The sequence below is a fragment of the Canis lupus genome, chromosome 2 (assembly GCF_003254725.2).
Source record: "Canis lupus dingo isolate Sandy chromosome 2, ASM325472v2, whole genome shotgun sequence".
Taxonomy (NCBI): Eukaryota; Metazoa; Chordata; class Mammalia; order Carnivora; family Canidae; genus Canis; species Canis lupus.
In genome coordinates, this window is record NC_064244.1 from 35,231,823 (window position 1) to 35,256,784 (window position 24,962).

Genomic DNA, 24,962 nt, shown 5'->3' on the forward strand with positions numbered 1-24,962 from the left:
TCTCCAGGATCAGGCCCTGGGCCGAAGGCGGCGCTAAACCGCTGAGCCACCTGGGCTGCCCAGTTTGTGTGTTTTCTGATTTCTATTCCTCCTCTACAGTGGAAGGTCCATAAAAACAGGACCTATCTATTTTTTTAAAGATTTTATTAGTTTATTTATTTGACAGACCTCATGAGAGAGCATGAGCAGGGGAAGCAGCAGGGAGAGGGAGAAGGAGTGGGAGAAGCAGGCTCCCCACTGAACAGGGAGCCGGATGCAGGGCTCGATCCCAGGACCCTGAGGTCATGACCTGAGCCAAAGGCAGATGGTTAACCCGTTAACCGATTGAGCCACTCAGGTGCCCCAGGACCCATCTATTTTGTTCATACTTTATCCTGAATACCTGACACCCAATTAGGTACTCAAAACATATTTGCTGAATGAATGAATAAATGAATGAATGAAACAATAATAGCCTTTTGGTTCCAAGATTTATTAACAGTGACACAACCTTTTTTGCTTCTCTTCGCACCAGCTCCCAACCCCAATCAACCACCCTACTCTAGGTCTTCAGTGTAGTTCCCAAGTGTAGGAGGTGGGGTAGGACAGACTTGGAAATCATTCAGCTCTCGGGCTTCCAAATCCTTTTTTTTCTTTAATGCAGGAAAATCGTTCTTTTCAAACCCCAAATCTCTCACTGAACACCTACATATCAAATATATAAAGCAGGAGTTGCCCTTGTTGAGGGAAATTATGTGGGGCTTACAGCTCTAAGAAACAGTTTGATGTTCACTGCTCTCCTTAATTCAGTGACTTCATGGTACATATAAATGAGTGGAGGTTCAATGAGGGGCCATAACCTGACCCTCTCTGGGCAGGAGAGTCCAGAGCCCTCAGTCCTGTGCTCTTTCCATAGCACCACACTGGATTTTAGAGTCTTTCCAGCCAGAACAGAGGAGGCTCCCAGCAGTGTCTGCCATGGTGAGAATTTGGGTCCTCGGGCTATCTACCCCTTTAGACTACTCGTCTTAGGGTCATGTGAGGGGCTGGCTGGAGGGCGAACTAGAAGGTTGGGTGGGGAAGCCAGGTGTCTGTGTCAGAAGGCCATTGGGGTTCGGAGATTGAGGGCTGGAGGGCTGGGAGGGGCTGCCCAGGCCTATGGTGGTTTCTCCTTTCCTCAGGATGAGGCTGCTAAGCTCCTGGAGCAGCTGTTCCTCCAGGGACCCATGTGCCTGGGGGCTGCTCTTTGAAGGGGGACCTGGAGGGGGCTCAGGTGGCCTCTCCTCTGGGCCTGGGCCACCTGCCTTGGGGAAAAGGGGTTTGTCAAAGGACCTCTGGCTGGTGAGGGGGGTCTCTGGGTTGGCTGTCTTTTCTCTCATCATGGAGAAGGAAGTAGAGGTGTCCTTGGTCAGTTCAGGGAAGGCTCCCACTTCCTCATACACTGGCTCCTCATAGACAGGCTCCTCCAGTTCCTCTTGCTCCTCCACAGACCCCTGGGATGACTTCATGGGCTGGATGGGAATGGGGTAGCATGATGCAGGCACAAAGTTAGAGTTACTAGATTATTAATCGCTAACATTTATTGAGCTCTTCCTCTGGGCCAGATGCTGTAAATACTTTTTGCACGTATGATACCAAAACAACTCTGTACAATGGGTTACAGTGCAGGTGAGTGAACTGAGGTACTGAGGGGTTAAGTAAGTTGCCCAAGATCGCACAGTGAGTAAATGGAAGAACTGGGGCTTCAGCCCAAGTCTATCTGACTCCAAAATATATTCACTTAACCACTTTCCTTCTATTTCTCAGATCCTATGACTACTTCCCCTGTTCTTTATCACATCCTACCATCCCTCATTTTCCTCATTCTTTCTGGTCCCTCACAATACTCTCTCTCTCTCTCATGCACATACACATACACACAGATGGCCTGCATCAGAACAAATATAGAGGGCACACTGGTTCAGGCAGGACAGAGGAGCACAGGGCTGATGGGCACAGCTGAGACGGGTACAGTACTCACAAAGAACATGGACAGGGTCCTCCGGTTGTGAAGTCGCCGCTGGGCACAGGTGGGATGGGGATGAGGGGAGGGAGAGACACAGAGACACAGTGAGGCCTGGCAACAGAAGGCAGGGGTGGGGCCTTGGGGGCACAAAGAAGGCAGAGGGGGGCATCAGGCTGGCAGGCACACCGCTCCCTTCTGCGGGGTGGCAAAGACATGGGCAGGGATCAGGAAGGCGCTGGAGCAGGCTGAGGGTACCTCACCAGGGTCTGATTGGCAGAGAGGAGGGTGGCCCCACTGTCATCTCCTCTGATAGGCAGCAAAGGCATGGTGCCAAACTTCTGACGGGCGAGGTCAGAGGAGGAATGGCGTCGTAAGACCACTGGCTGCTGGTCATCGTGCTGGAGGGAGAGTAAGGAGTTGGCACAGTGACTGGGGGAAATATGGAGGGCTAGAGCTGGGACCTCAGACCTAGTCCCCAGCTTTCTCCTTTGCCTCACCTGGGCTTTGAGAATGCTGGTGGTCCAGTCCCACATCTCATCTTCGTCAGTGCATGACAGGCAGCTGGGGGTGATCAGAGGGGAATGAGCCAGAGAGGAGGGGTTATAGCTATAGGGATGGATGATGGAAAAAGCAGGGAGGTGGTGGGCAAGGTGCAGGGGTGGGCCAGAGAAGCCAGGCTGAGAGGTACTCACAGGTGCATCTTCTCCAGTATCAATGTGAAGCCCCACCTAGGAGGCAGAGGAGAACAGAGATGGGCGGGCAATAAGAAAAGACAGAGGGATGATGGCAGGAAGGCCCTAGAAATGTGGGCTGGGGAAGAAAACTCACGGTGTAGGAGGCTTTAACTTCTTTCGGATTCCCAGATAGACCTTGGAACCTTCCAAAGGCCACTCCCGTTCTGGTTTAGAGCTCTGAGAACAAGAAGGCCATCAGCGAGATCAAGAGGTGAGAGAAGGATCACAGTCAGGTCAAGAAGTCATGGAAGCACTGGGGTTAACTGATAAGCACATGGGCTGTGGAGTAAGAGAGCTGATGCAGTCATAGCTGCTCCAAAGCCAGCACCTCACCTTCTTTTCCTTGAGTAGCAGCAAGCAGCGGCCACGCAGGAGAAAGAACCTCTCCTGGAAGCGGTTTCCCAATAAGCGGGGCGGCTCCTCCCGACACCGCAACAGACCCACCCTTGGGCTCTCACGCCGGATACCTGGGCACAAACAGTCACCTATTCTAGGTGGAGGGTCCTGGGGAAGAGACCTGGTTTGAGGGTGCTGGGCTGATAAGGAGGTTCACCTGTGAAGAGGCAGCCGGCCTGGGCCAAGGAGACTTTTCTCAAGAGCAAGGAAGCTGAGCAGGGCTCTGGAAGCTGGCACCATTGAAGCGCCTGCTCTAGGACCCTTTCCTTGGGGTGCAGTGGCCGCTCTAAGGAGTAAAGTGGGGACAGGTATCAACCAGAGTATCCAGACCCTGGAGCCTCCAACTCCTTTCCCACCAGTGTCACATTTGTTTGTCCATCCCACAGCCCAGCTACAGTTATTTATTTCAGCACCAACTCTATGCCAGGCACTGTTGGCCCTGGGAATACAACGGTGAGCCTGATACACACGGCCTACTTTCACAAAGCCCACAGCAAAGTGAGGGAGCAGATAGTACACAGGTAAGTAAACCAAAGAATTGCAGATAATTAAATACTTGAAAGAAACAATAAGAAGTTCAGAGAAAGTAGGAGGGCAGCTACTGGGATAGCATGATGACTGGGCAAGGTCTTTCAGAAGGGGGCATTTGAAGAGGAGACTGAAGCCTGGAGGAGATGGAAGAAAAACCCACGCTAATCAGGGGAATAGGGACGCCTGGGTGGCTCAGTGGTTTAGAGCCTGCCTTTGGCCCAGGGTGTGATCCTGGGGTCCCAGGATCGAGTCCTGCATCACACTCCCTGCATGGAGCCTGCTTCTCCCTCTGCCTGTTCCTCTGCCTCTCTCTGTGTGTCTCTCATGAATAAATAAATAAAATCCTTAAAAGAAAAAAAAAATCAGGGAAGAAGATGTTGGGCATGACACAATGTAGGAATAAAGGCCTGTGTCAAGAAAGATGTGTGTAAAGAACAGCTAGCATGCTCAAGCACAGAGAATGAGTTATGTGAAATGTGGTCCAAGAAATAAACAAGGGCCAGACATTCGGGGTTTGTGGGCCATGATAAGGAATTTGAATTGTATTTCAAGTTCAGGGAGAAGCCTTTGGAAGGCAATGGCATGCTCTGACTTATGCCTGAAATGCACATTGACTGCTACAAGGAAAATGGATTGTCAGAGGTAAGAAGGGAGCACTGGCCAGCTGTTCCTTTAGTGGTTAATATTGGGTGCAGAGAGATAGTGGTGACTTTAACCTGGCTGGTGGTGATGGAGATGGCTGGAGATGGAGAGAAGCAACAGATTCTAATAGAATCAAAAGGGCTAGCTGGTTGCATGAGCTGTGAAATTGAAGGAAAGGGAGGACTCTCAGGTCTCTGGTTTTGATAACTGAGTGAACAGAGGTGCCACTGAGTAAGGGAAAACTGGGAAATGGCTTAGGTTTTTTGTTAGGCGAAGGGTCTGGGAATTGATTTCATTCTTTCATGTATTAAATTAGAGATGCATAGGGCGGGACACCTGGGTGGCTTAGTGATTGAACACTTGCCTTTGGCCCAGGGCATGACCCTGGAGTCCCGGGATCCAGTCCCACATCAGGCTCCCTGCAAAGAGCCTGCTTCTCCCTTTGCCTATGTCTCTGCCTCTGTGTGTGTGTGTGTGTGTGTGTGTGTGTGTCTCTCATGAATGAATAAATAAAATCTTAAAAAAAAAAAAAAAAAGAGAGAGAGTGATGCATAGGGCACCTGTGTGGCTCAGTCAGTTAAGTGTCCAACTCCTGATTTGGGCTCAGGGTCATGATCTCAGGGTCCTGGGATTGAGCCCCGCGTGAGGCTCCACACTGGGTGTGGAGCCCACTTAGGATTCTCTCTCTCTCCCCTCCCCACAATCAAAATAATAATAATAATAATAATAATAATAAATCAGAGATGCTTGTGAGACAGACATATAAGTGGAGGTGTGCGGTAGACAGTTGGATATGTGAGCGTGGAGCTCAGAGAAGAGGTCTGGGCCAGAGACCCAGCTTATTAATGGCATTTAAAGGCACTGGAATGGATGAGTCATCCAAGGAGAAATGTAGATAGAGAAAGGAAGAGGGTCCAGGGTGGAACTCTGGGTCCCTCCAATATTTGGAATCCAGGCAAAGGAGGAAGAAAAGCCTTCTTTGAGGAGGAAGGGATACCAAGGACTTGTGAGGTCCACAAAAGTCAGGAAAGAAGAGAGTACGGACTACTGAGAGAGTGGTCAGCAGCAGAGAGTGTCCCCTCATGCACACAAGGACAGGGTGACTATATTTGGTAACACAGAAGGCATTGAGGACTTTGACCCCCCGCCCATCACATATGCATGTGCCCTTGCATGGTCTTGCTCACCAAGCTCTCCGTGCTCACGAATCTCAAACGTCACCCACAAGTCCATCCCAGCCTCTGTCCCCCGCATCTCCAAAACCTGGTTGGTCAGCTCCTCAGCAGTCAGTGTTGGAGACACCTGGGGTCAGGGCAAGAGCAGAGGACCCGTGCTGGTCAGTCCACTGATCCTTCCCCCTACCATCCTTTCATCTCCCCCCTTGTCCCCTCAGGACTGACCTTTAGGGTGACACAGTTGTCTGGCAGCTGCTGTTCTATATAAACCTCCATGATGAGGTCTCCAGCCTGGGACAGCTGAGGTGAAGGGGTGAAGAAGTCAGGAGGACATGAGAAGATGCAAAATATCAAGATCAGAGGTCTCCTATGTTGCCTCATAAGCACGTCCCCCCCACACACAAAATCTCCTCCTACCCATCATTCCCAGTGTGGCTCAGGCCCTTAAAAGGGAGAACCCCAAGAGTGGTAGAACCACATCTTCAGGCTGCATAGGTGCTTCCCAAGGCAGTGCAGCATATGCTTGGAAGAACAGGTTTAGAGTCAGACTCTCTGGGTTTCAACTCCCATTTGCTAACAGTATGACTTTGAATAAGTGACCCTCAAGGCCTCTGTTTCTTTATTGAAAAAATGGGACTGTCTACCTCATGGAGTTGTATGAGGCTAAAGTAGGATCATGGGTGCTTGGAAGATAATAACTCCTTAGCTGTCTACTATCACATTTATTTATTACTATCATTCTCTGCGCTTTGTCTAACTTAGCCAACTATTCCTTGGATCTCCTACACGCGGAACTAGAATATTCTGCCACCATTTCGTAATGAAGAATTCTTGTGGTGGAATAAGTAGAGCAAATCCTAAACCAAACCCCTCCCCCCAAAGCATTCCCCTCCTTGGGTTTCCCCTCTGCCTCAGGGAGCTGAGGGCCAATGTCCAGCAGCAGAAGGTCACCTTCCTATCCTGCTATCTCCTCCTGGCCCACTCAGGAGTTTAAGGTCAGGACAAGTTACCTGTACATCCTTCCAGGTGGTGATAAGACTGACTTCCAAGTCAATCTGAGCTACCTGGTCAGAGTCAATCTGTGGAAGAGCCAGAAAGGAGTGTGTGTATTGTAGGGCAGGTGGGCGGCAGGAGTGGGGTGCTAGGAAAGAGGCAAACAGAGTTTGCAAGACCACAAGACCTGTATGAAAGCATTAGAGGCTAGAAGAGCTAAGAACCAATGAGGCATGGGCTTTTGGAGTGAGGTTATGGGATAGAGGGACCCAGGGCTATGGGAAATGATTCTTGATGCAGAGGGCCTTCAGCCGTCTGGGCTGGGAGCTTCTGTGGTGAGCAGGATCAAGAATCCAAGAAGAGGGACTATAGTCAGGTGTGGGGAGAGCTTACATCAAAGACGGAGACGTAGTCATCGATGAGTTCCTGTAGCACCCGCACCTCATGTTCCCCCCGCCCATCCGTCTGGAACACACTGGGTGCAAAGAGCAGGGCCAGGTTCCGCGTGCACATCTGGTTTAGAGAGGCACACTTCTGCACCCTGCAGAGGGGTGTGACACGGTTCATAAGGGATATGGCTTGTGCTCACCTATTAGTCGATGCATCCATTCATTCAGGAAATACTTAGAGTCCCTACTATATGCTGAGGGGCCTCGGCTAAGCACTTGGGATACAGCTGTAAAACACAATACTGGCCTCAAGGAGCTCCCTGTCTAGCAGGGAGACAGATAAGGAATGGGTAATTATAAATATAGTAGGGGGCAGCAAACTTTTTATGTAAAGGAACAGATAGTAAATATTTTAGGCTTGTAGGCCCTACATTTATGGTTGTAATTTGTCAGTTCTACTGTTGTAATATGACAAAAGCCATAGGCAATATATAAGTGAATGGGTGTGCTTTTACACTTCATGTACAAAACTTTATTTATTTTAAAGATTTATTTATTAGAGAGAGAGAGCGTGCATGCATGCAAGTGCACAATGGGGAGAGGGAGAGGGAGGGAGAGAATCTTAAGCAGGTTCTACAACCAGTGAGGAGCCTGACACAAGGCTTGGTCTCACAACCCTGAGATCATGACCTGAGCCAAAATCAAGAGTCAAATTCTTAAACTGAGCCACCCAGGTGCCCCTGTACAAAACTATTTGAGAAAACAGGCAATGGGATGGATTTGGCCCATGGGCCATCGCTGGCCTATCCCTACGATATAGAGTAATCAGTACAACACAGCCAGGGGTCACTTTAGAATCATTTAAAGACCTGTCTTCCCATTAGACTGATCAAGGTAGATCTGCATCTTATTCTCTATGTCTCCTCCATCTAATCCTTTGCCTGGCATAGAATAATAAAACAAAAATAACACTGATTATTCACCGTGTCTGAATGCTTACTACACACATGCCAGGTGCTGCAGTAAGAATTTTATAAGGACTATCTCATTTAACTCTCATCACCTAGGAGGCAGATACTATTCATTACACCATCTTCCTTTACAAATGAGGAAACTGAGGCTCAGAGAGTGCAAGTAACTTACCCAAAGTCACACACTAGAATCATAGAGCCAGAGTAAAGCTAGGTCTGCCTGACCCTAAAGTCCACACTCTGAACCTTTGTGCTAGGATAGCTACACTTAACAACTGTTTGCAGGATGAATGAGTAAATGTAAGGTGGCAAGGCAGGAGAGGGACGTTGGACAGAGGCGATAAATGGTCAGTGAGGAGCCTGCAGGGGGTCTGGCCATACTGACCGATAAAGATGCCCAATGAGGGTAGCCAGTGTGCGGCGGTTGACCTGTGGCAGGCAGCCAATCACTTCTTTGTATTTCTCTAGGCGCTGATTCTTCTGGGGTAGCTCTAGGATGGAATGGGAAGGAGAGGAGAGGATCACGGAAGGAAGCATGGAGAGATTTTTAGAGAAACAAACCCAGGATGGATGTCCCTCTGCCCCTTCCCACCTTGACCTAAGCTGAGCCCCTGAGTGATCCTGGGGTTTAGGGGTGCAGGAGGGGAGGACTGGGGAGGAGGGCTGCCAAATCCCACAAAGCAGCCTCAGGGACTCTGGGGGGTGGGGTGGAGTTCCTGGTTGCCCCTTGTCTCCTGTGGGAAATTCTTAGGAATCTTGGGAGTACCAGCAGCCTCCCTCCAGCGAGGCAACAACCGTGCAGAGGTCACAGGGTCATCAAGCTCTCGAAAGAAGCGTTTGAGTGTATCGGTGACATCTTCCACAAAGTGCTCTCCTGGCCGGAGCTTCACTGAGCGGGCATCCCGCCGGAACTCAGCCAGGAGCCGAAGGCTACGGGCACGGGCACCCCCTTTCCGGTATATGCCCTCCAGCTGGAGCCCTGAGAATAGCCAGCATCTCTGCTTACCACTGCCCAAAGACCCAACTACCCACCCATTATCTCTGACTGCCCCCCCGCCAATGCTATATGGCTATTGGCGTAAGGGCGCCAGGGAGGAGGAAGTCTGCCTCCAGAGTCTTGATTCTTAAAACCCTGCCCAAGTCCTCCTCAGAAAGTCCTTCCCCAACCATGAAATTACACACAGCCTCCGACACTCTGTCTCCTCACTATTTTGAATTTGAAATAGCACTCTCAAATGACATAACAGTTGATCCTTCACTATTCACAAATTCCATGCTGTGAATTCATCTACTGCTAAAATTTATTTGTAGCCCCCAAATCAATACTTTGTGCATTTTTCCAGTCATTTCTGTATAGGCACAGAATGGAGGAGAATTTGAGTTGCCTGCTGGACACATTCCCAGCGAGGCACTCATATGGTAAACAAGTGTAGTTTTCACAGTATATATAGAACCACATTTTTTGCATTCTTGTGCTTTTTTGGGGGTGGTTCCACTGTTTAAAATGGCCCCCAAGCAAAGTGCTGAAGTGCTGTCAAGTATTCCTCAGCTTATGAAGGCTGTGTGTGCCTTATGGAGAGATTATGTGTGTCACATAAGCTTTGCCCCTGTGTGAGTTATACTGCTGCTGGCTGTGAGTTCAAAATTAACAGATCACAAATACGTGATCTTTAAGTAGAAACACGTTCAAAACAAGGTTACATGTTGATCACTTGATGAGAAGGTGACCAGAGGTTCCTAGGAACCTAACCTTGTATTTCCACTAGGGTAATGATTTAGGATTCATTAATTCAGTGTTTGCAGTAGGTTCATAGAACAAAACTGTGGATAACGAGAACTGACTGTATTTTTCTTATTACCCATCTCTCCCACTAGCCTCTGAGCTTCATAGAACCTTCCCTTTTCACTGCTATATCTCCAGTGTCTGGCACATGGGAGCAACTTAGCAAGCAAGCATCTGCGGAATGAAGAGTGGCAGCACAGTAACTGTGGAGTGGGTATAAACACCCATACTCTTTCTCCAGGGCTTTCCCCTGGACTGCTGACTTCATTCTTCCTCTGAGCTTGAGAGAGACTGAGAAGAGAATGGGATCTAGGGAGTAGGAGAACTCACTAAATGAAGCAACTACTACCAAGATGTGGAAAATGTCAGTAGCCACTGACTATCCACCATCCATGCTGTAAGCACAATTATTTGTAGCTGATAGCTGTCTCTCTCTCTCTCTCTTTTTTTTTTTTTTTTTTTTTTTTTTGCCCTTTACTGCTTTCCTTGGTTTTCCATGAATTTTCCTTCTCAAGAGTCCAGCCTCCTAAAAGGGGGGTTCGCCAAGGAGCTAGATTCTACTTGAAAAAAGAAGAGGGCAAAGTGTCACAAAGAATTCTGGAAACCACTTGCACAGCTGATCCTTTGTGCCTGGAAAAACTCCCACACAGAATAATTCTGCTTAGACCTTCAAGGGTTTTGCTGCATAGCTTGGCTCTTGCCTTCTGGCTGCCCCCTCTTTGTTCTCTATGGCTTTCCATCTCCAGTCCTCTTTCAGCGCTGCTCTCCCTCCACACCCATGCCCCACCAACAGCTACCTTGGAACACTTACTACCTGCCAGGTGCTGTGCTAAATGCTTTACATACGTTATCTTACTATCACAGCTATTCTAGAAACGAGGAATGTTAGTAGTCCCATCCTGCAGCCAGGGGAGCTGAGGCTCAGAAAGGTAAACAGCTTGCCAAGGGTGATACAGCAGGTTGCCGTGTTAGGCTGTTAATCTCTGGAGGCAAAGCTCTTGTAGACAGATCATATCCTCTGGCTGTGCCCATGTCCTGCATCCCCTACTGGCTCAGGATTGGCCAGTACCTACTCACCGTGCTGAGTGACAAAACTGATGCAGGCATCCACGATGATGGGGATGTCACCCCGGCTCATCTGCTGCTCCTGCAGCCCTGTGCCGCCCCCGCCAGCTGCCCCCTCAATGGCTGTGTTCCATGCTGAGAAATCCAGCCGGCCCTCCCCCTGCAGATACAGGGTCCTGAGACCCGAGAGGCCTGAGTCAGAGCCAGCTCCAGAGGGTCCTTTAAACTAGGAGGCCCAGGATCACAAGGACCAGATTTTCCAGAGCCACCAGCAGGGGGCAGCAACATTCAACCCAGATGGGGCCCCTGAACTAGACAGATGAATTTTTTTCTTTTCTTTCTTTTTTTCAGATATTTGTCTATTTATTTGAGAGAGAGAGAGAGAGTGCATGCACACACTACAGGAGGGGCCAGAGGGAGAGGGACAAGCAGACTCCCTGCTGAGCAGGGAGCCCAACACAGGGCTCAATCCCAGGACAGGACCCAAAGACCATGAAGTGAGCTGAAGTCAGATGCCCAACCAACTGAGCCACACCCAGGCACCAAGTAGACAGGTGAATTTGAGGAAATTGGCAGTGGTATAGCAGACCAAGGTAGAGGGTAGGGGCTGGGCTCTCAAAAGAGGGACCCAGGATCAAGGATAGGGACAACATTTACCTTCCTGTCTCCACCAGGACCAAATGCTCCTTCTTGTCTGGGGTGTCAGCTGCTGATACCACACCTGGGAGGAGAATCATCAGACATTATCATTGTAATTGTCTTCATCAGAGTGACCAATACGTCACTAAATATTTAAGGTATATAGGTCCTAGAGTAGGAGCCTTACAAACAATGTTGCATTAAATCCTATAAGCTACATACTATTATCCTTATTTTACAGATGAAAGATTAATGCTCAGAGGTTAAGTTTCTGGTCCCTTTACTTTTATAAAATGGCAAAGCTTGGGGATCCCTGGGTGGCTCAGTGGTTGAGTGCCTGCCTTTGGCCCAGGGCATGATTCTGGAGTCTCGGGACTGAGTCCCACGTCGGGCTCCCTGCATGGAGCCTGCTTCTCTCTCTCTGCCTGTGTCTCTGCCTCTCTCTCTTTCTCTGTGTCTCTCATGAATAAATAAATAAAATCTTTTAAAAAATGGCAAAGCTGAGCTTGAACTCAGGTCTCTTGTTCCCAAATTCTGCCATATTATCCCACACTGTTCCTCTTTGAGGAAGAAGTGAGAGTACCCAGTCCCTTCTCCCAGTCTCCAACCAGCAAGTGGCTCCAAATAATAACAGTAACATTTGTAACATCTGATATTTATTAAACACTTGTAAGATACCTCCTGCCAGGCTCTGTGATAAGTGTTTTACATGCATTGTCTTATTTGAAACTTACAACTCTTTTGTAAAGATTATAAAGATGAGGCAACTAAGGCACAGAAAGGTTAAGTAACTTATCCAAGGTCATATAGCTAGGAAGTGATAGAGATGGGGGTCTGTATCTGGGTAGTCTGACTCCAGAGCTTGTGCCTGAATCTGCTATGTTCTGCTGTTTCCCATAGGGACCTCAAATAGAGGAAGGTCCACTACTCCCCATTCCATGGCCACCTTTCATCCCTATCCCCACCCCTGCTCACTGATTTCCTGTAGCCGCCGCAGATGCACCATGTCCTCAGGGGCTGGAGGGCCAGGGCCCGGTGCTGGACACAGGAAGAGGTGGTCACCACGAAGAAGTCCAAACCCTGACAGCCAGAGGCTGGGGGCCAGCGCTGAATGGGTGGGAGAGCGCAGCCACAGGCGGCCCAGCCGCAGCAGCCCAGGGCCCAACAGCTGGTGACAGCTCAACGGGGAGAACCACTGTGAGGCAAGAGGAAGACATGAGGAAAAGGAGTATGGGGAAAGAGACAAGACATGGGGGAGAGAAATAAGAGTGAGAAGGATAGGGCAAGACAGGAGGAGAGCAAAAGAAAGAGAAAAATGAAAAGGAATCAGGAGAGAGCAAAAGAAAGACCCAAGGAGACAGGAGATGGGTGGAGAAAGACAGGAAAGAAATTCAGTTCAATTTCATTTGCTTCTGCCAACACAGAAAAGACCTCTGTGTGGCAGCCTTCTGCTCCTTGTGGGATGTCGGGGCAAGAAAGAATGGGGAGCCCAAGTGCTGTAACTGAAGAGTCACAATGCCCTGGGAAATCCCACCACCCTGAGGGGCCAGGGAAGGCTTCAAGGAGAAACAAGTGTTTGAGGTGGTCCACAAAGGAGCGCTTCCTCAACTACCTGTGGTGAAGGAACAGCGTTCTTTTCTTTTTTTGTTCAAAGTTCCAATCTCTTACTAACCAGTACTTTCAAGAAAGAAAGAAAGAAGAAAGAAAGAAGAAAGAAAGAAAGAAAGAAAGAAAGAAAGAAAGAAAGAAAGAAAGAAAAAGAACTACTAGCAAAGTAAAATGAAAAAGGAAACACAAAATATAAGCTCCCACTTTAAAAAATTAGATTCTACACATAAAATAACCCTGTCACATTGCTATGAAAGAGTCTGAATGCTCACTCTCAAGTTCTGTTCTTATCCTGTCAGAGGCGGTAACAAAGAGTCCGTAAACCAGTGTGGTGTAACAGGCTGCAGACCACACCTGGGGTGGTACAGCCTTCAAGGATAAGCTACATTTTTAGAAAGTGTAGCTAACAATAAGAGGACATCGCAAGGTGGCTACGAGGACCATGACAGAGCCCTGAAAGGATATGAAGACAATTTCTTGGTGAGAGTCCTACTCCTCTAACCAGAAGAGTGGGGTCAGAAGCCAGAGAGCAGTTGAGCATTTCCCACAGAGGAGTGTCACATGCTGCAGAGCCGACCAGGTGAAGCCAAGAGGCCCTGGGACTTTGGCAATGGGAAGTCACTAGCCATCCCCACAGAGAAGCGGCTCAGAAGTCTGGCAAAAGAGGGCAGCCACGAGGGGTTAAGGAGGAAGTGCGATCCTGCCAGGGCACACACACTTCTGAGGGGTTATCAGGAGGGTGTCAGGGTGATGAGGTGAAAGTAGAGCAGGGCTGAGGGAAAAACTGGCTAAAGATGGGAATGATTGTTATCTTCATCACCATTACTATTTCAACACCCACGAATGGAGGGCCTGTTATGTGCCATGCAGCACAGGCCTCACGTGTCACTTACTCCTCAACCCCAAAGAGTGTGTCTTCTACACCCACTCTATCCATATGGAAAAGCTCCTGAGGCTAAGAGTTGGAGGACTCTGATCCCAGCACGTCTGATTCTAGGGTGTGAACTTTTAACTCCAGGGAGAGGGTGCAGGATGCAGAGACCAGCTTGCCTGGGAATGGAGATGCTGAGCCACATAAACGCAGCCTTCCCTCTGTACTGAGAGAACTTTGGGGAAGGGGAAGAGGAGTTAGAGGCACCCTTTCCTTGAGCAGAGGCCCTGCACACTGACATTTAGGCCATGAGCTTTGGAGACAGAGGTCTGTTTTTGATCCTGTCCTCTGCTACCTCACAGCTCTGTGACCTTGACCGAGTGACTTCATAACCTCTGTGACTCTACTTTCCTCTATGTGAAATATTTATAATCCTTTTCTCTGAAGGTTGCTGTGAAAGTTAAATGAGATTTTGAGTGGATAATGCCTAACACTGGTCCTCACACAGCTGTTAACCTTAGCTGTGAGTGGAAGTGGTGGGAGTGACTGTAGGAATGAGAGAGGGCAGGATGGGAGCAGCTGGGGACAGGGAAACCACCAGCTGTCTGGGAGGGGCCTCAGCTGGCTCACCTTGCCCACAGCACTGGTCCAGGCCTCCAGACTGTCAGCTCCATCTGTGCCAAAATGCTGGATCCTCCCCCCTGTGAGGATGAGCTCAAAGGAAAAGGGGAACCTAGAGAGAAACGGAGGTCCAGGAGGAGAATGGGGACCAGCAGGGGGCTGGCAGGCTCAGGATCAGGAAGGGCAAAGGGGGGTACAGGGAGCACAGGTGCAGTTACCTGTCAAGGTCACCTGGGTCAGTGGGTGGGGGACTCACACCCAAACATACAACATCCTGGGGCTGGATGAGGCTGAGGGGTTCAGGACTGCTTTCCGACACAAACATTTCCAGAGCCGCTCTCAGCACACACCACAGTCTGGGTGGAGCTAAGGGAGAGGCTGATGGTCAGCAGGAAGAAAGTCCTCTGTCCCTACTGCCATAATTCCCATTTGCCAGATATTTATACTATCTGTGCCAAACCCTCCTGCCTTTATATGATCTGATGTAATCTTCACCCTTTGAGGTGGGAAACTGAGGCCCAGAGTTTAAGTAACTTGCCCAAGTCACATAAGCAGGAAGTAGCAGAGCTAGGATTTGGTCCAGGCAGTCTGACTTCACAGCATAGGCTCTCAATTATCACCCAATACTGCCACCGGGCATAGTCCCTCTCCTACTCCCAGTACCCAGCCCACTCCAGGGCGTGGTCCTACATGCCCTTCCAAGACTCTGTGGTATACTCTTGCTCATCCCAGTTTCTGCCCCATCTCCGCCCACCTTCGCTCCTCTCTCACCATCCCGGCCCCTCCGAGGAGGAGGGGGTCCAGCTTTGTTGCTGATGGGACCACAGTACAGGAAGCTGCTGTAGGTGGCAGGTACCACCACCTCATTGTACACACCAGGGGAAGGGTCTGCAAGACGAAGGAGAAGTGGTCAGTTTAGGGCAGGGCAGTGGGATGGCCTGAGCCTCCTGAGGGGAAGGGTCAAATTGAGGAAGACAGAGGGACCCAACTCCACTGGCAGCATGGCCAAGTTGAGCCCAGGGGGCTGGACCCCTCACCACCTCAATTAGAAAAGAGGGTGGCAGGAAGTGAAGCTCCAGCCCTTGCCCACTGCCTCTCCCCACCAATGAGTCAACCAGCCAGTCAGCCAGCGGCAGGGGCCTCTGAGCATCAGCTTTCCTGTAAGTCTGTCCTGACCACTGGAAGAAAACCTCTTTGGATGACCATTTCTATGATCAGATTTCCCACAGGGAGGTGAGACCTCACTTACGGGTTGACCTTGTCAGGGGTAGACCAGCAGTAACACTTCAAACATCCAGATCCACCCCAGGCAGTGGCCACCATTGGTCATTTCATGACATCAGGAAATAGACCCCAGAGGATCTAGAAGGTTGGGAAACTACCCAGACTAGGCTATTGTGATGGCCTGAGTATGGAAACAATCAAGGCACAGGTCAGGGCAGAGAATTCTTGGAGGGTGAGAAAGGGGACCCTTGTGAGAATTACCTGGGATTAGGAGACCAGGGAAGCTGCCATCCAAGGCTGAGGGGGACCAGGGCTCATCACCCTCAGTGGCCTCAACACAGAGGAGCTGGGTCATGTTCTTCAGCAGGTTGGGTCCTGCCACAGCTGCACACAGTGCCTATAGAGGGAGAAGGGCCTCTGTCAGCCCTAAGACCCAACCTGAGAGCATGGGGACAGTCTTCCAGTCATCAAAAACAGCAGCCCCCACAACCCCAAGTCTAGGTATTTCATCTTAGAGACTACCCTCCTCCCTATCAGCCCCAATCTGTCCCTCCTACCTGGAGAAGCCGGCTGTGATCTGGATACTGAGGGTGGGGCTTCCGGAAGAGACCCAGTCGGTACTTCCGGGAGATAAACTCTCCCCGGGGGCCAGGGCTTGTATCTGGATGCACCCCCTCACCTACGGGTAGTGCCCCTGCCCAGAAGCGGTTGGCACGATCATTTCCCAGGACAATGAACAACTGCAGGATGACAAGGGGCAAAGGCAAGTGACAGGAACTCAAGAATCTCTGACATTCAGTCCCCAAGCTAGACCCAAGGCCTTTGTTGGATGCTTTCCTTTCCTCTTCCCCACCTTCTCCCTTTTCAGACTCCTCACCTGCACTATCTCATTACTCCAGACACTTGTGTCCAGCTTCAGGCTCTGTACCTTGGAGATCCCAGAACCCAGGGCCCGGTGCTGACCTGTTCAGGTATGAAGGATACGTGGCATGGAGACCAGAGCCCCCTGCCCTAGCCTCCCGCCCTCTCCCTGTTTCAGCTAAAGGCCCCAGCCCTCACCTGCACACTGCTTGCAGATGACCACCCCCAGGTTGACAGCAGCCCAGTCTGGGCGGGAGGCCCCGCAGTCCGCACAGTGCCGGTTTGCCCGATTGGACCAGATTTTCTCGGCCACCTCGTAGTCAGACAGGGTCTCAGTTACGGCTTCCTGCAGAGCGGCCGCCCAGCTCTGCCGAGCCCCCCCAGACTCGGCTGTGAAGCTGAGGGGTGGACAGCCAATCCGTGGGCATGGATATCCCCTTTGACCTGTCCCATCCCACTGGCCATTCCCACAGGAGCCACCACAGGCCACATCTGGGCCAGCCCAGACTCTTCTGAGACCTTGACCCTGCTCGCTGGACTCTCGTCAGTGCATACCCACTGACATCCTACCGAAAAGGCCCCCAGTCCTCTGCCCGCCCTGTGCCGCCTTCCAAAGTCTTTCCCCCAGCCCTGCCTCCTGCCAGTCTGGGCACCACCTGAAGCAGCGATGGGGTGTGAGCAGATCAAAGCTGCGACTCTTTGTTTCCCGGACACTGCAGCCTTGCAGTTCAATGAAGCAGATCCCGATGCCCAAAGAAAAGGCCTGGTGGGAACAGAAGGGGCGGTGTGTGGGGTTGGAGCAGGCAGTGAGGTGCCAGCATGGGCTAGGCCAGACTCCTTGACCTCAGCCCGGCCCTTCTCACCTGCTCACTCTTGTACAGTGCCAACTCTCCAGGGCTCAAAGCAGCAAAAACCTTGGCCTTGTGTCCGCGAAGCTCCAGCATGCCTGTGCGGAGGGGTCGGGGTGGCTGAGGAGGCCGGGGGTGGCCCAGGAGGCGCTGCTCCCTCAGGCAGGATTGAAGCGTGGAGCACCACGTGTCCCGCTGGGCTGGTGGGGGACAGAGAAGCAGGTTAGCCTGTGGGCTGTGTGCTCATGTGGCCTTCGCTGCCACCCTGACATAACAGGCTCTGATTCTCACCCTCGCTCTCTGTGCGAAATACAAACACCCTCTGGCCAGTGATGACCTGGAATTTGTTGTCCTTGCTGCTGCGGGTCATCTCAATGGCTGTCAGAGGGATCACACCCTTGGGGAAGGGATCCTGTAGAGAGAAGAGAGCCCAGGGATGCATAGGGACAGAAACTCAGCCATGTGTGCTGACCTGGGAGCCAACACCAACTTTTAATGAGATCAGCACTCATTTCACAAGCAGTGGGGTACAGCTGCTAACCTAGCTACTTTTGATGCTCACATCAGCCATGTGGTAACCCCCTACCACGGGCTTCCCCTCTACCATCCTGAGCCTTTCTGAGCCCTCCCTTTCCCTCTCTTTTGCCAGGCCCAACACAGCATCTCTCAGACCCTCACCTTATCACTGCCAAAGTACATCAGACTCCTCCCATTGAACTGCACAAACCGCCTCTGGAAAACGTAGTTTCTGGGGATGGGAAGGAAGGGTCAGGATGAGTGAGTGGTAGGGGCTGTATCTGGGGGGCACCTAGGGTCTGGGAGCTCATGGGACCTGACCCACCACCACCACCACCCAACACCACCACCCCTTCCCCTTCTCCTCCCCCTGCTCCTCCCTCCCCTCCCCCCTTTTCCCTCCCTAGCAGCCCCACCCCTGAGGGGAGAGCTTGTCTAGCCAGCCACTGAGAAGGGGCGTGGGGCGGTCTGCTGTGGAGGAGAAGCTGGCATAGGGTGAAATGAGGTCATCATTGGTCTCCACGTCGAGGGTGGGCAGTGAGAGGGTGGAATCCCCAGGCAGCTCGAGGCTAGCATAGCCAGCGTCCTCCCGCACCTCCAGATCCTGCCTGCTGAGCCTTATATGGGGCAAGACAGAGGAATACACATTAGACCCAGTTTCCTGGACATTTCCATCAGCAGCATTTCACAGAATGCCTGACAGGTACTGGATCACTTTTCAACAGGGAAATAGGGAAGTTGGGAACCCAAAGATTAGCATAGAGTTTCTTCCCTGAGCACACTTAGATTTTTTATTGGAGCAATTTCAGTCCCTCTCCTCTGCCACTAGTGTTACTTTGGTAGAAAAGTTGGAGAAGGGCTGTACAGCTGGCTCTCTGGTCTTTTCTCCAAAAAGGGCTTGACCTTCTGTCCCTGGACCAAGTTGCCCTCAGTTCTCACCAGGGTGCTATGAACTGCCTAACAGCTTCTACTCGGGCCTTCACTCTTGACATGTTAAAAATGAAAATGAGATCATTTCACTCCTCCCCCACATGAAATCCTGCAATAACTTCCCATTTGCAGTTAGGATAAACCCAAATTCCTTACCATAGGCTGCAAAACCTTGTAGAATGAGACCTACAGCCGGTCCCCTGACCTCTTCTATCCCCCTTGCCTTCGCTTCCTGCATTCAGCCACATTCTCTTCCTTTCAGAGCCTTTGCACATGCTGCTTGCTCCCTCTACCTAGAACATGCTTCCCCAGTCTGCCTTTTCTCATCCTTTAGGTCTTTGCTTATGCCAGAAAGTCCTCTATTATTCTTTGTCACTTTCCAGTAGTCATTCACCTCAGTAGCACAGAATCACTTGCAAAGCTTAAAATATTGGTCTGTGGGCCACATACTAGACACTTGAGTTTGATCTTCTGGGAATGAAGCCCAAGCATCTCTAGTTCTAAAAGTTCCCCAGGCTATAGTGCTGCTAAGATTAAGAACCATCACTCTACCTTCTTTGTTTCCTACTTCACTGAAAAACTGAAACAATAAGACAAGAACCCCACAGACTCACAGTGCCTCATCTACAAAGTTTCACACATATTTTGCATTCCTTCTGCTACCATAATAAACATCCCCGTCTGAAACCAGTCCCTCCTCTGGATACTCTCCTCTCACCTACACAAGGACATTGCTCCAGACTTTCTCCACCTTCTCTCCCCTAGGGTGAGAAGCCCCTACAGCAGCTAATTTTCCCTCTCTCCCAGATCACTGTGATCCACCTGTCAACATATGTAACACTCCATCCTACAAAAGCCATTTCTTGACTCCATCCTACAAAAACCACTTCTTAACTCCATTTCCACGAACAACAACCACTCAACTCTCTGCTCTTCTTTGCAGAAAAACTCAAAAAATGTTGTCTATACATTCCAACTCCTTTCTGTTATCTCCTGAGACCGTTCTGATCCAACTTTCACCTCTACCCTTTGTCAAAGTCCTCAGTGACCTTCATGTTGCCAATTCCAGAGGCCAAGGTTTTTTTTTTTAAGATTTTTTTTTATTTATTTGAGAGAGTGAGTGCACACATGAGTAGTGGTAGGGAGGGGGAAGAGGGAGAGGAAGGAGCAGGCTCCCCACTGAGCAGGAAGTGGGGCTTCATCCCAGGACCCTGAGATCATGACCTGAGCCTGAGGCAGACAGGCAGACACTTAATGGATTGAGCCACCCAGGCGCCCCACCAGAGGCCAATTCTCAGTCTTCAGTTTCCTTGACCTCTGAGCAGCATTTGACACCACTGACCTCCCCCCTCCTCCCTTCTTTACTTGGCTCCTGTGACATCACATTTTCCTGGTTTTCCTTCTTCTTCACTAGCCATTCCTTTTCAGTCTGTTTTGCTGGTTCTTCTTCTCCCAAACCTCTTGATACTGGAGTATGCCAGGACTCTGATCTTGGTTCTCTGCTCTATCGATATGCATTCCCGGCTACATCTACCCACCTAGATACTGACAACCCACAAATTTGGATCTCCAGGATGCCTGGGTGGCTCAGATGGTTAAGCATCTGCCTTCAGCTCGGGTTATGATCTCAGGGTCCTGGGATCGAGTCCTGCATGGGTCACCCCGCTCACTGAGGAGTCTGCTTCTCCCTCTCCCTCTGCCTTTCCCTTCCACTTGTGCTCTCTCTCTCTCAAATGAATAAATAAATCTTTAAAAACATTTTTTAGGGAATCTCTGGGTGGCTCAGTGGTGTAGCGCCACCTTCGGCCCAGGGTGTGATCCTGGAGACCCAGGATCAAGTCCCATATCAGGCTCCCTGCATGGAGCCTGCTTCTCCTTCTGCCTGTGTCTCTGCCTCTGTGTGTGTGTGTGTCTCTCATGAATAAATAAAATCTTAAAAAAAAAAAAAAAATTCTTATTAAAAAAAAAAAAATTTAGATCTCCAATTCAGACATCTCCTCCAAATTCCAAACTTGTAAATCCAGTGGTCTATTTGTCATCTCTACTCAGGCTTATAATATATACCCCAAATTCCACACGTCCAAAATGGAACTCCTGATTTCCCCACCACCCCTGGCTTTCTTCCCCATCTCAGACCGAGCAACTCCAGGAACTTTCAGTTGCTCAAATGGCGCTATCCAACAGAACTCAATGTGAGAACCACACATATGATTTTCCATTTTTTAGTAGGCACATTAAAAAATAAAAAGAAACAAGTAAACTATTTATCATAATACATTTTATTTACTCCAACATACCTTAAATATTAACATTTTATTATGCCATCTGTGTGAAAAGTAAGATAATTTATGTCTACTTCTATTATACTCATCCAGTATTGCTTTTTTCACACTAAGTCTCTGAGATTTGGTAGTTTTACAGTTACAGCACACCTTACTCCAGACTAGCCACATTTCATATGTTCAGTAATCATATGTGGCTAGTACTGCCACCCTGGACAGTGTAGGCTCAGCCTGAAATCCCTGAAGTCATTCTTGACTGCTCTTTTCTCTCACACCCCAATTCCCTAGGAGAGTTTACCTTCAATATATAACCAAAATCCAACCTATTCTTACCATCTCCACTACTGGGACGCCTGCCTGAGATGTCTCACCTAGATTACTGCAACAACCTCCTAACTGGTCTCTCTGCTTCTGCTTTTGCCCTCTATAGACCATTCCCAACACAGTGACCAGAGGGATTCTTAAAATGTAAGTCAAAACGCTTCCAAAGGCTTCCCATCTCATTTAGAGTTAAAGTGAAAGTCCCTACACGGTCCTACCTGATCTGGCCTCTTTACCTCTCTGACATCATTTCCTCCCACTTTTCCTGCCCTAGCCACTCTGTCCCAGTCACACTGGCCTTGTCACCACTCCTGAGTCTACCTGGAAGCCTCTATTCTGGCCACTCCCCCTGCCTGGGACACTTTTCTCCAAGATACATCATGACTAATTCACCCGCTTCACTTTGCTCAAGTGTCATCTTCTTAACACTCTGGCAACTCTTAATGAAGAATTGTAGTGCCCTTCCCCTTCAATCCTACCCAGCCTTCTTACCCTGCTCCATTTTTTTCCATGGTACTTACCATCTTTTAACATACCATGTAACTTACTTATTATATCTATTGTTATTTGACTATCTCCCCATAGGGGGAGGGACTTCTGGTCTATCCCAAGTACCTACAACAATATCGGGCAGGCAGTAAGTGCTCAGTAAAGACTTTTTAAATGAAAGCATGAAAAGCACATCTCGCTGTTTTAAATCCTATAACCATTTGTTTGTCTACTTGTTTAATTTCCCGTCTGCCCCACCGAGTCACAAGCTGCCTGAGGAGGAGACTGGGTCTGTCATAATCCTCCTGTATCTTGAGTACAGTGGACACTCAATGCACACTTAATAAATAACTGGATACATGGCCACCACCGACTGCTCCTCAAGCTTCCCTCTTCCTGCCATCACCACTCTACTGACTACTCACCTGTGTTCAGCCCTGTCCTGAGAGACACCTCTGCCTTCTCTTCTCTCGAGTGGCCCTGGGACCCCCGCAGGCTGGACACCATAGTACAGGCAACCAGGGTCCATGATGTGCACTGGCAGGAAAGGGGGAGACAGGGAAGAGGAGTTCAGGTGGGAATGTCTGGGATCCTGGAGGGCCCTGTCCCTCTCCTCAAAACCCACAATAACCCACCTACCTGTGCCTGTTGTGGGCCTGAGGGCAGGGGTGGGGGCAGCTGCCTGGGAACTGTCTGGGGCCCTAAGAGAAAAAGTCTAGTGATCATTAAGGGAGAGAGGAGAAAGAACTAGCCCTCATGTCCTGCTCCTCCCTGCTGCCCCCACCCAGCACTGGATCCCAAGGGAGCAACCCCACTCACGTGTTCTGAGTCATCTGTACCCCGCCTCTTAAATCCAGACCAAAGTAGATGGCATTAGGCATCATCTCCATAGTATTCAAGGCTGCAGTCTGCTCAGAGGAGGAGGTGGAGAGAGGAGGAGACTTCGGGCTGGACTCTGGGCTCCTGGACACTTCTGGCCTCCAGAGGGCTGGGCTCACTCCAGGCCATTGGGTGGTGGTAGGGCCACTGAGCCCACCAAATACTGTCCTGGGTTTAGGCACAGGCTTGGGGGGCTGGGCTTGGGGAGCTAGGCTGGGGGATGGCTCCATGGCACTGTCTGACTGGGGATCCAGGGAGCCCTCTGTAGCACCTGCCTGCAGCAGGCGCAGAATGCGTTTCCGGTGACCTGTGGCGCTGATGCCCAACTGCCTCAGCTCCTCGTGGCCCAGGCCTCGGGCTGCACCTGCCGTAGCCAGGCCATGCTGCCGGAATGAGTCTGCATACTGCTCCAGGTGCACCGTGGCCAGCCACACAGCGATGTCCAGGTCCTGAGGGGCAGCCATGGGGGCTCAGGCCATTGCTGGGGGGAGCGGCAGGGTGAAGGGAGGGCTCAGGCTGAGATTCCCCCTCCCTGTCCCAAAGTCTGAGGCCTAGACAGGGGGTAGGTACCAGACTCCAGTCTTCCTCGAAAGAAAAATGACCAGTGGCCAGCAATCTGGAGGAAGAGCCGTCCCAGAACATCAGAAAGGGCTTTCTTATTATAGGAGGATCCCTTCCTTTGCAGTTGAGGACACTGAGGCCCAGAGAAGAGAAGAGGCTTGCCCCAGGCTCACAGTGAGTTGGTAAAAGTGTTGGCCCCTAAACGCCTGCCCACTCTGGGTCTGGATCAAAGCTCTGCCTCTGCTTTACTGTACACTCAACCAAGTAAGCCCAGGACAAGATGACAGAGCCTGCAGGGGCAGAATGGAATGGGATGGTAGGGAGGAAGGCCCCCATGATGTAGCCTGATTCTGCTGTAGCATAAGGTGGGGACAGGGTCAGCTGTAGCATGGGAGGAGGGAGGAGTTGCAGATCCCACTCCCCCTGGTTTCCAGAGCTGAGGTCCAGTCTCCACCATCCTAATCCTGGTCATTCCCAGTTCCTCCTCCCCTTCCACCTATTGTCTCTGGTCAGACTTCCTTCCTGTCCCTCCGGTCCTGGCCACCCCCACATCCTGTCTGCCTTGGTCAGGCTGGCCAGAGAGTCCTAACTCTTCTCAGCAAGTAGGGTCCTGGCCCTGGGAAGAGGCCACTTGGGGAGTGGGGATAGGGGTGGAGAATTGGGCCAGAGAGATGACAGACCAGGGGCCAGGGGTACTCCAGGGTCTTCCCTGTCCACCAACCTGCAGCATGTTCGCACATGTGTATGCACACTTGAGCACACTCCCTGCAGGGACCAGAAGTGTGAAATAACATCCCCCTATCTCTGCCTTCTCCACATCTTCCTCTTCTGAGCCTTCCCTTTCCCTGCCCATGCCCTTGGGCTCAGGTCTCTGAGGCTCTGTCCCATTCTGCCAAGCTGACCCTGATCCTGGCCTATCCTCTGAGCCTGTCTCAGATTCTTTCTCCCTGGAGTTTTCTCTCTGCCTGTCCCTGTCTCTACTGCACTCCATCTGTCTGTCTCTACTAAATCCATCGTTGTTCCCCTCCTTCTTTTGCTCTCTATCACTAAGCCTCTCCTTGCCTCAATCTCCACTTTTAATTAGATCTTTAGTTGTATCTAACTCCAGATTTCTGTCTCTCTGCCTCTGCCTGTTAGGCTCCCTCTCTTTTTCTCTCTGTGGGGACCTGACCAGGACTGCCGTTCGCCCCAGCATCAGTTCTGGCCTCTCGGCCTCTCCACAGCTGGGCCCCATCCCCAACCTTGTTAGGGCCTGACTCAGAGCCCAGTTTCCCAGTGACTCAGACCCAGCCGAGGGCACGGGACTGAGAGCCCGGAGGTGCGCTGGGCAGAAGTGCGGGGGGGGGGCGGGCGCGCGGGTCAGTGCGGGCTGCGACAGGGGAGGGGGCAAGGAGGAAGGGGGCAGAGGCCGGGCCACCGGAGGGAGGGGCGGGTCGCGGCGGGGAGGGGGCAGGGGACGCGGAGAGAGCCCTCGAGGAGGGGACGGGAGGAGGAGTCTGGGAGGCAGGGGCCCGTGGGCGCGGGGGTCCTCACCTCACTGCGCGGCCGCCGTCCGCTCCCGCTGCGGGTCGCGCCGTCCGAGGCTCGGGCCGCGCCGCGCCGGCCCCGCCTCCCCTCGGCGCTCCCGCCGGCCCCGCCCCGCCCCGCCG

The 24,962-nt window shown here is 51.0% G+C and overlaps 1 protein-coding gene across 5 annotated transcripts; it reads right to left on the reverse strand.

Moving 5' to 3' along the window:
• Positions 1–456: 456 nt before the first annotated feature.
• On the reverse strand, positions 457–24,962 carry ARAP3 (ArfGAP with RhoGAP domain, ankyrin repeat and PH domain 3). Of its 5 annotated transcripts, XM_025445170.3 has the most exons (34): positions 24,847–24,949; positions 23,028–23,233; positions 22,693–22,781; positions 22,513–22,574; positions 22,299–22,410; positions 18,268–18,468; positions 18,014–18,083; positions 17,627–17,747; positions 17,351–17,535; positions 17,144–17,250; positions 16,686–16,885; positions 16,504–16,589; positions 16,184–16,366; positions 15,888–16,023; positions 15,174–15,290; positions 14,621–14,768; positions 14,412–14,514; positions 12,278–12,497; positions 11,321–11,384; positions 10,676–10,839; positions 8,582–8,794; positions 8,201–8,306; positions 6,849–6,996; positions 6,473–6,541; positions 5,688–5,762; positions 5,475–5,589; positions 3,272–3,400; positions 3,052–3,185; positions 2,813–2,895; positions 2,677–2,712; positions 2,482–2,545; positions 2,245–2,382; positions 2,000–2,038; positions 457–1,490 (listed from the first exon to the last, which is right to left on the reverse strand). In XM_025445170.3, exons 2-34 carry the CDS (start codon positions 23,214–23,216, stop codon positions 1,014–1,016), a joined length of 4,383 nt encoding a protein of 1,460 aa, XP_025300955.1. In that variant the 5' UTR covers positions 23,217–23,233; positions 24,847–24,949; the 3' UTR covers positions 457–1,013. The 5 variants fall into 5 exon arrangements, with proteins under 5 accessions (XP_025300955.1, XP_025300956.1, XP_048957911.1 ...); XM_025445171.3 differs by having other exon boundaries at positions 22,693–23,201; positions 24,847–24,962; XM_049101954.1 differs by having other exon boundaries at positions 2,240–2,382; positions 22,693–23,233; positions 24,847–24,950.

What these genes read in the sequence shown, in the direction of transcription:
- ARAP3 (XM_025445168.3), bottom strand. Translation starts at nt 23,216, where the DNA reads ATGGCTGCCCCTCAGGACCTGGACATCGCTGTGTGGCTGGCCACGGTG. An exon ending in GACCCAGGTGACCTTGACAG is followed by an intron (nt 14,515 to 14,620) that starts GTAACTGCACCT and finishes GTTTCTCTCTAG; the next exon opens with GTTCCCCTTTTCCTTTGAGC. An exon ending in ATACTGGAGAAGATGCACCT is followed by an intron (nt 2,546 to 2,676) that starts GTGAGTACCTCT and finishes GATCACCCCCAG; the next exon opens with CTGCCTGTCATGCACTGACG.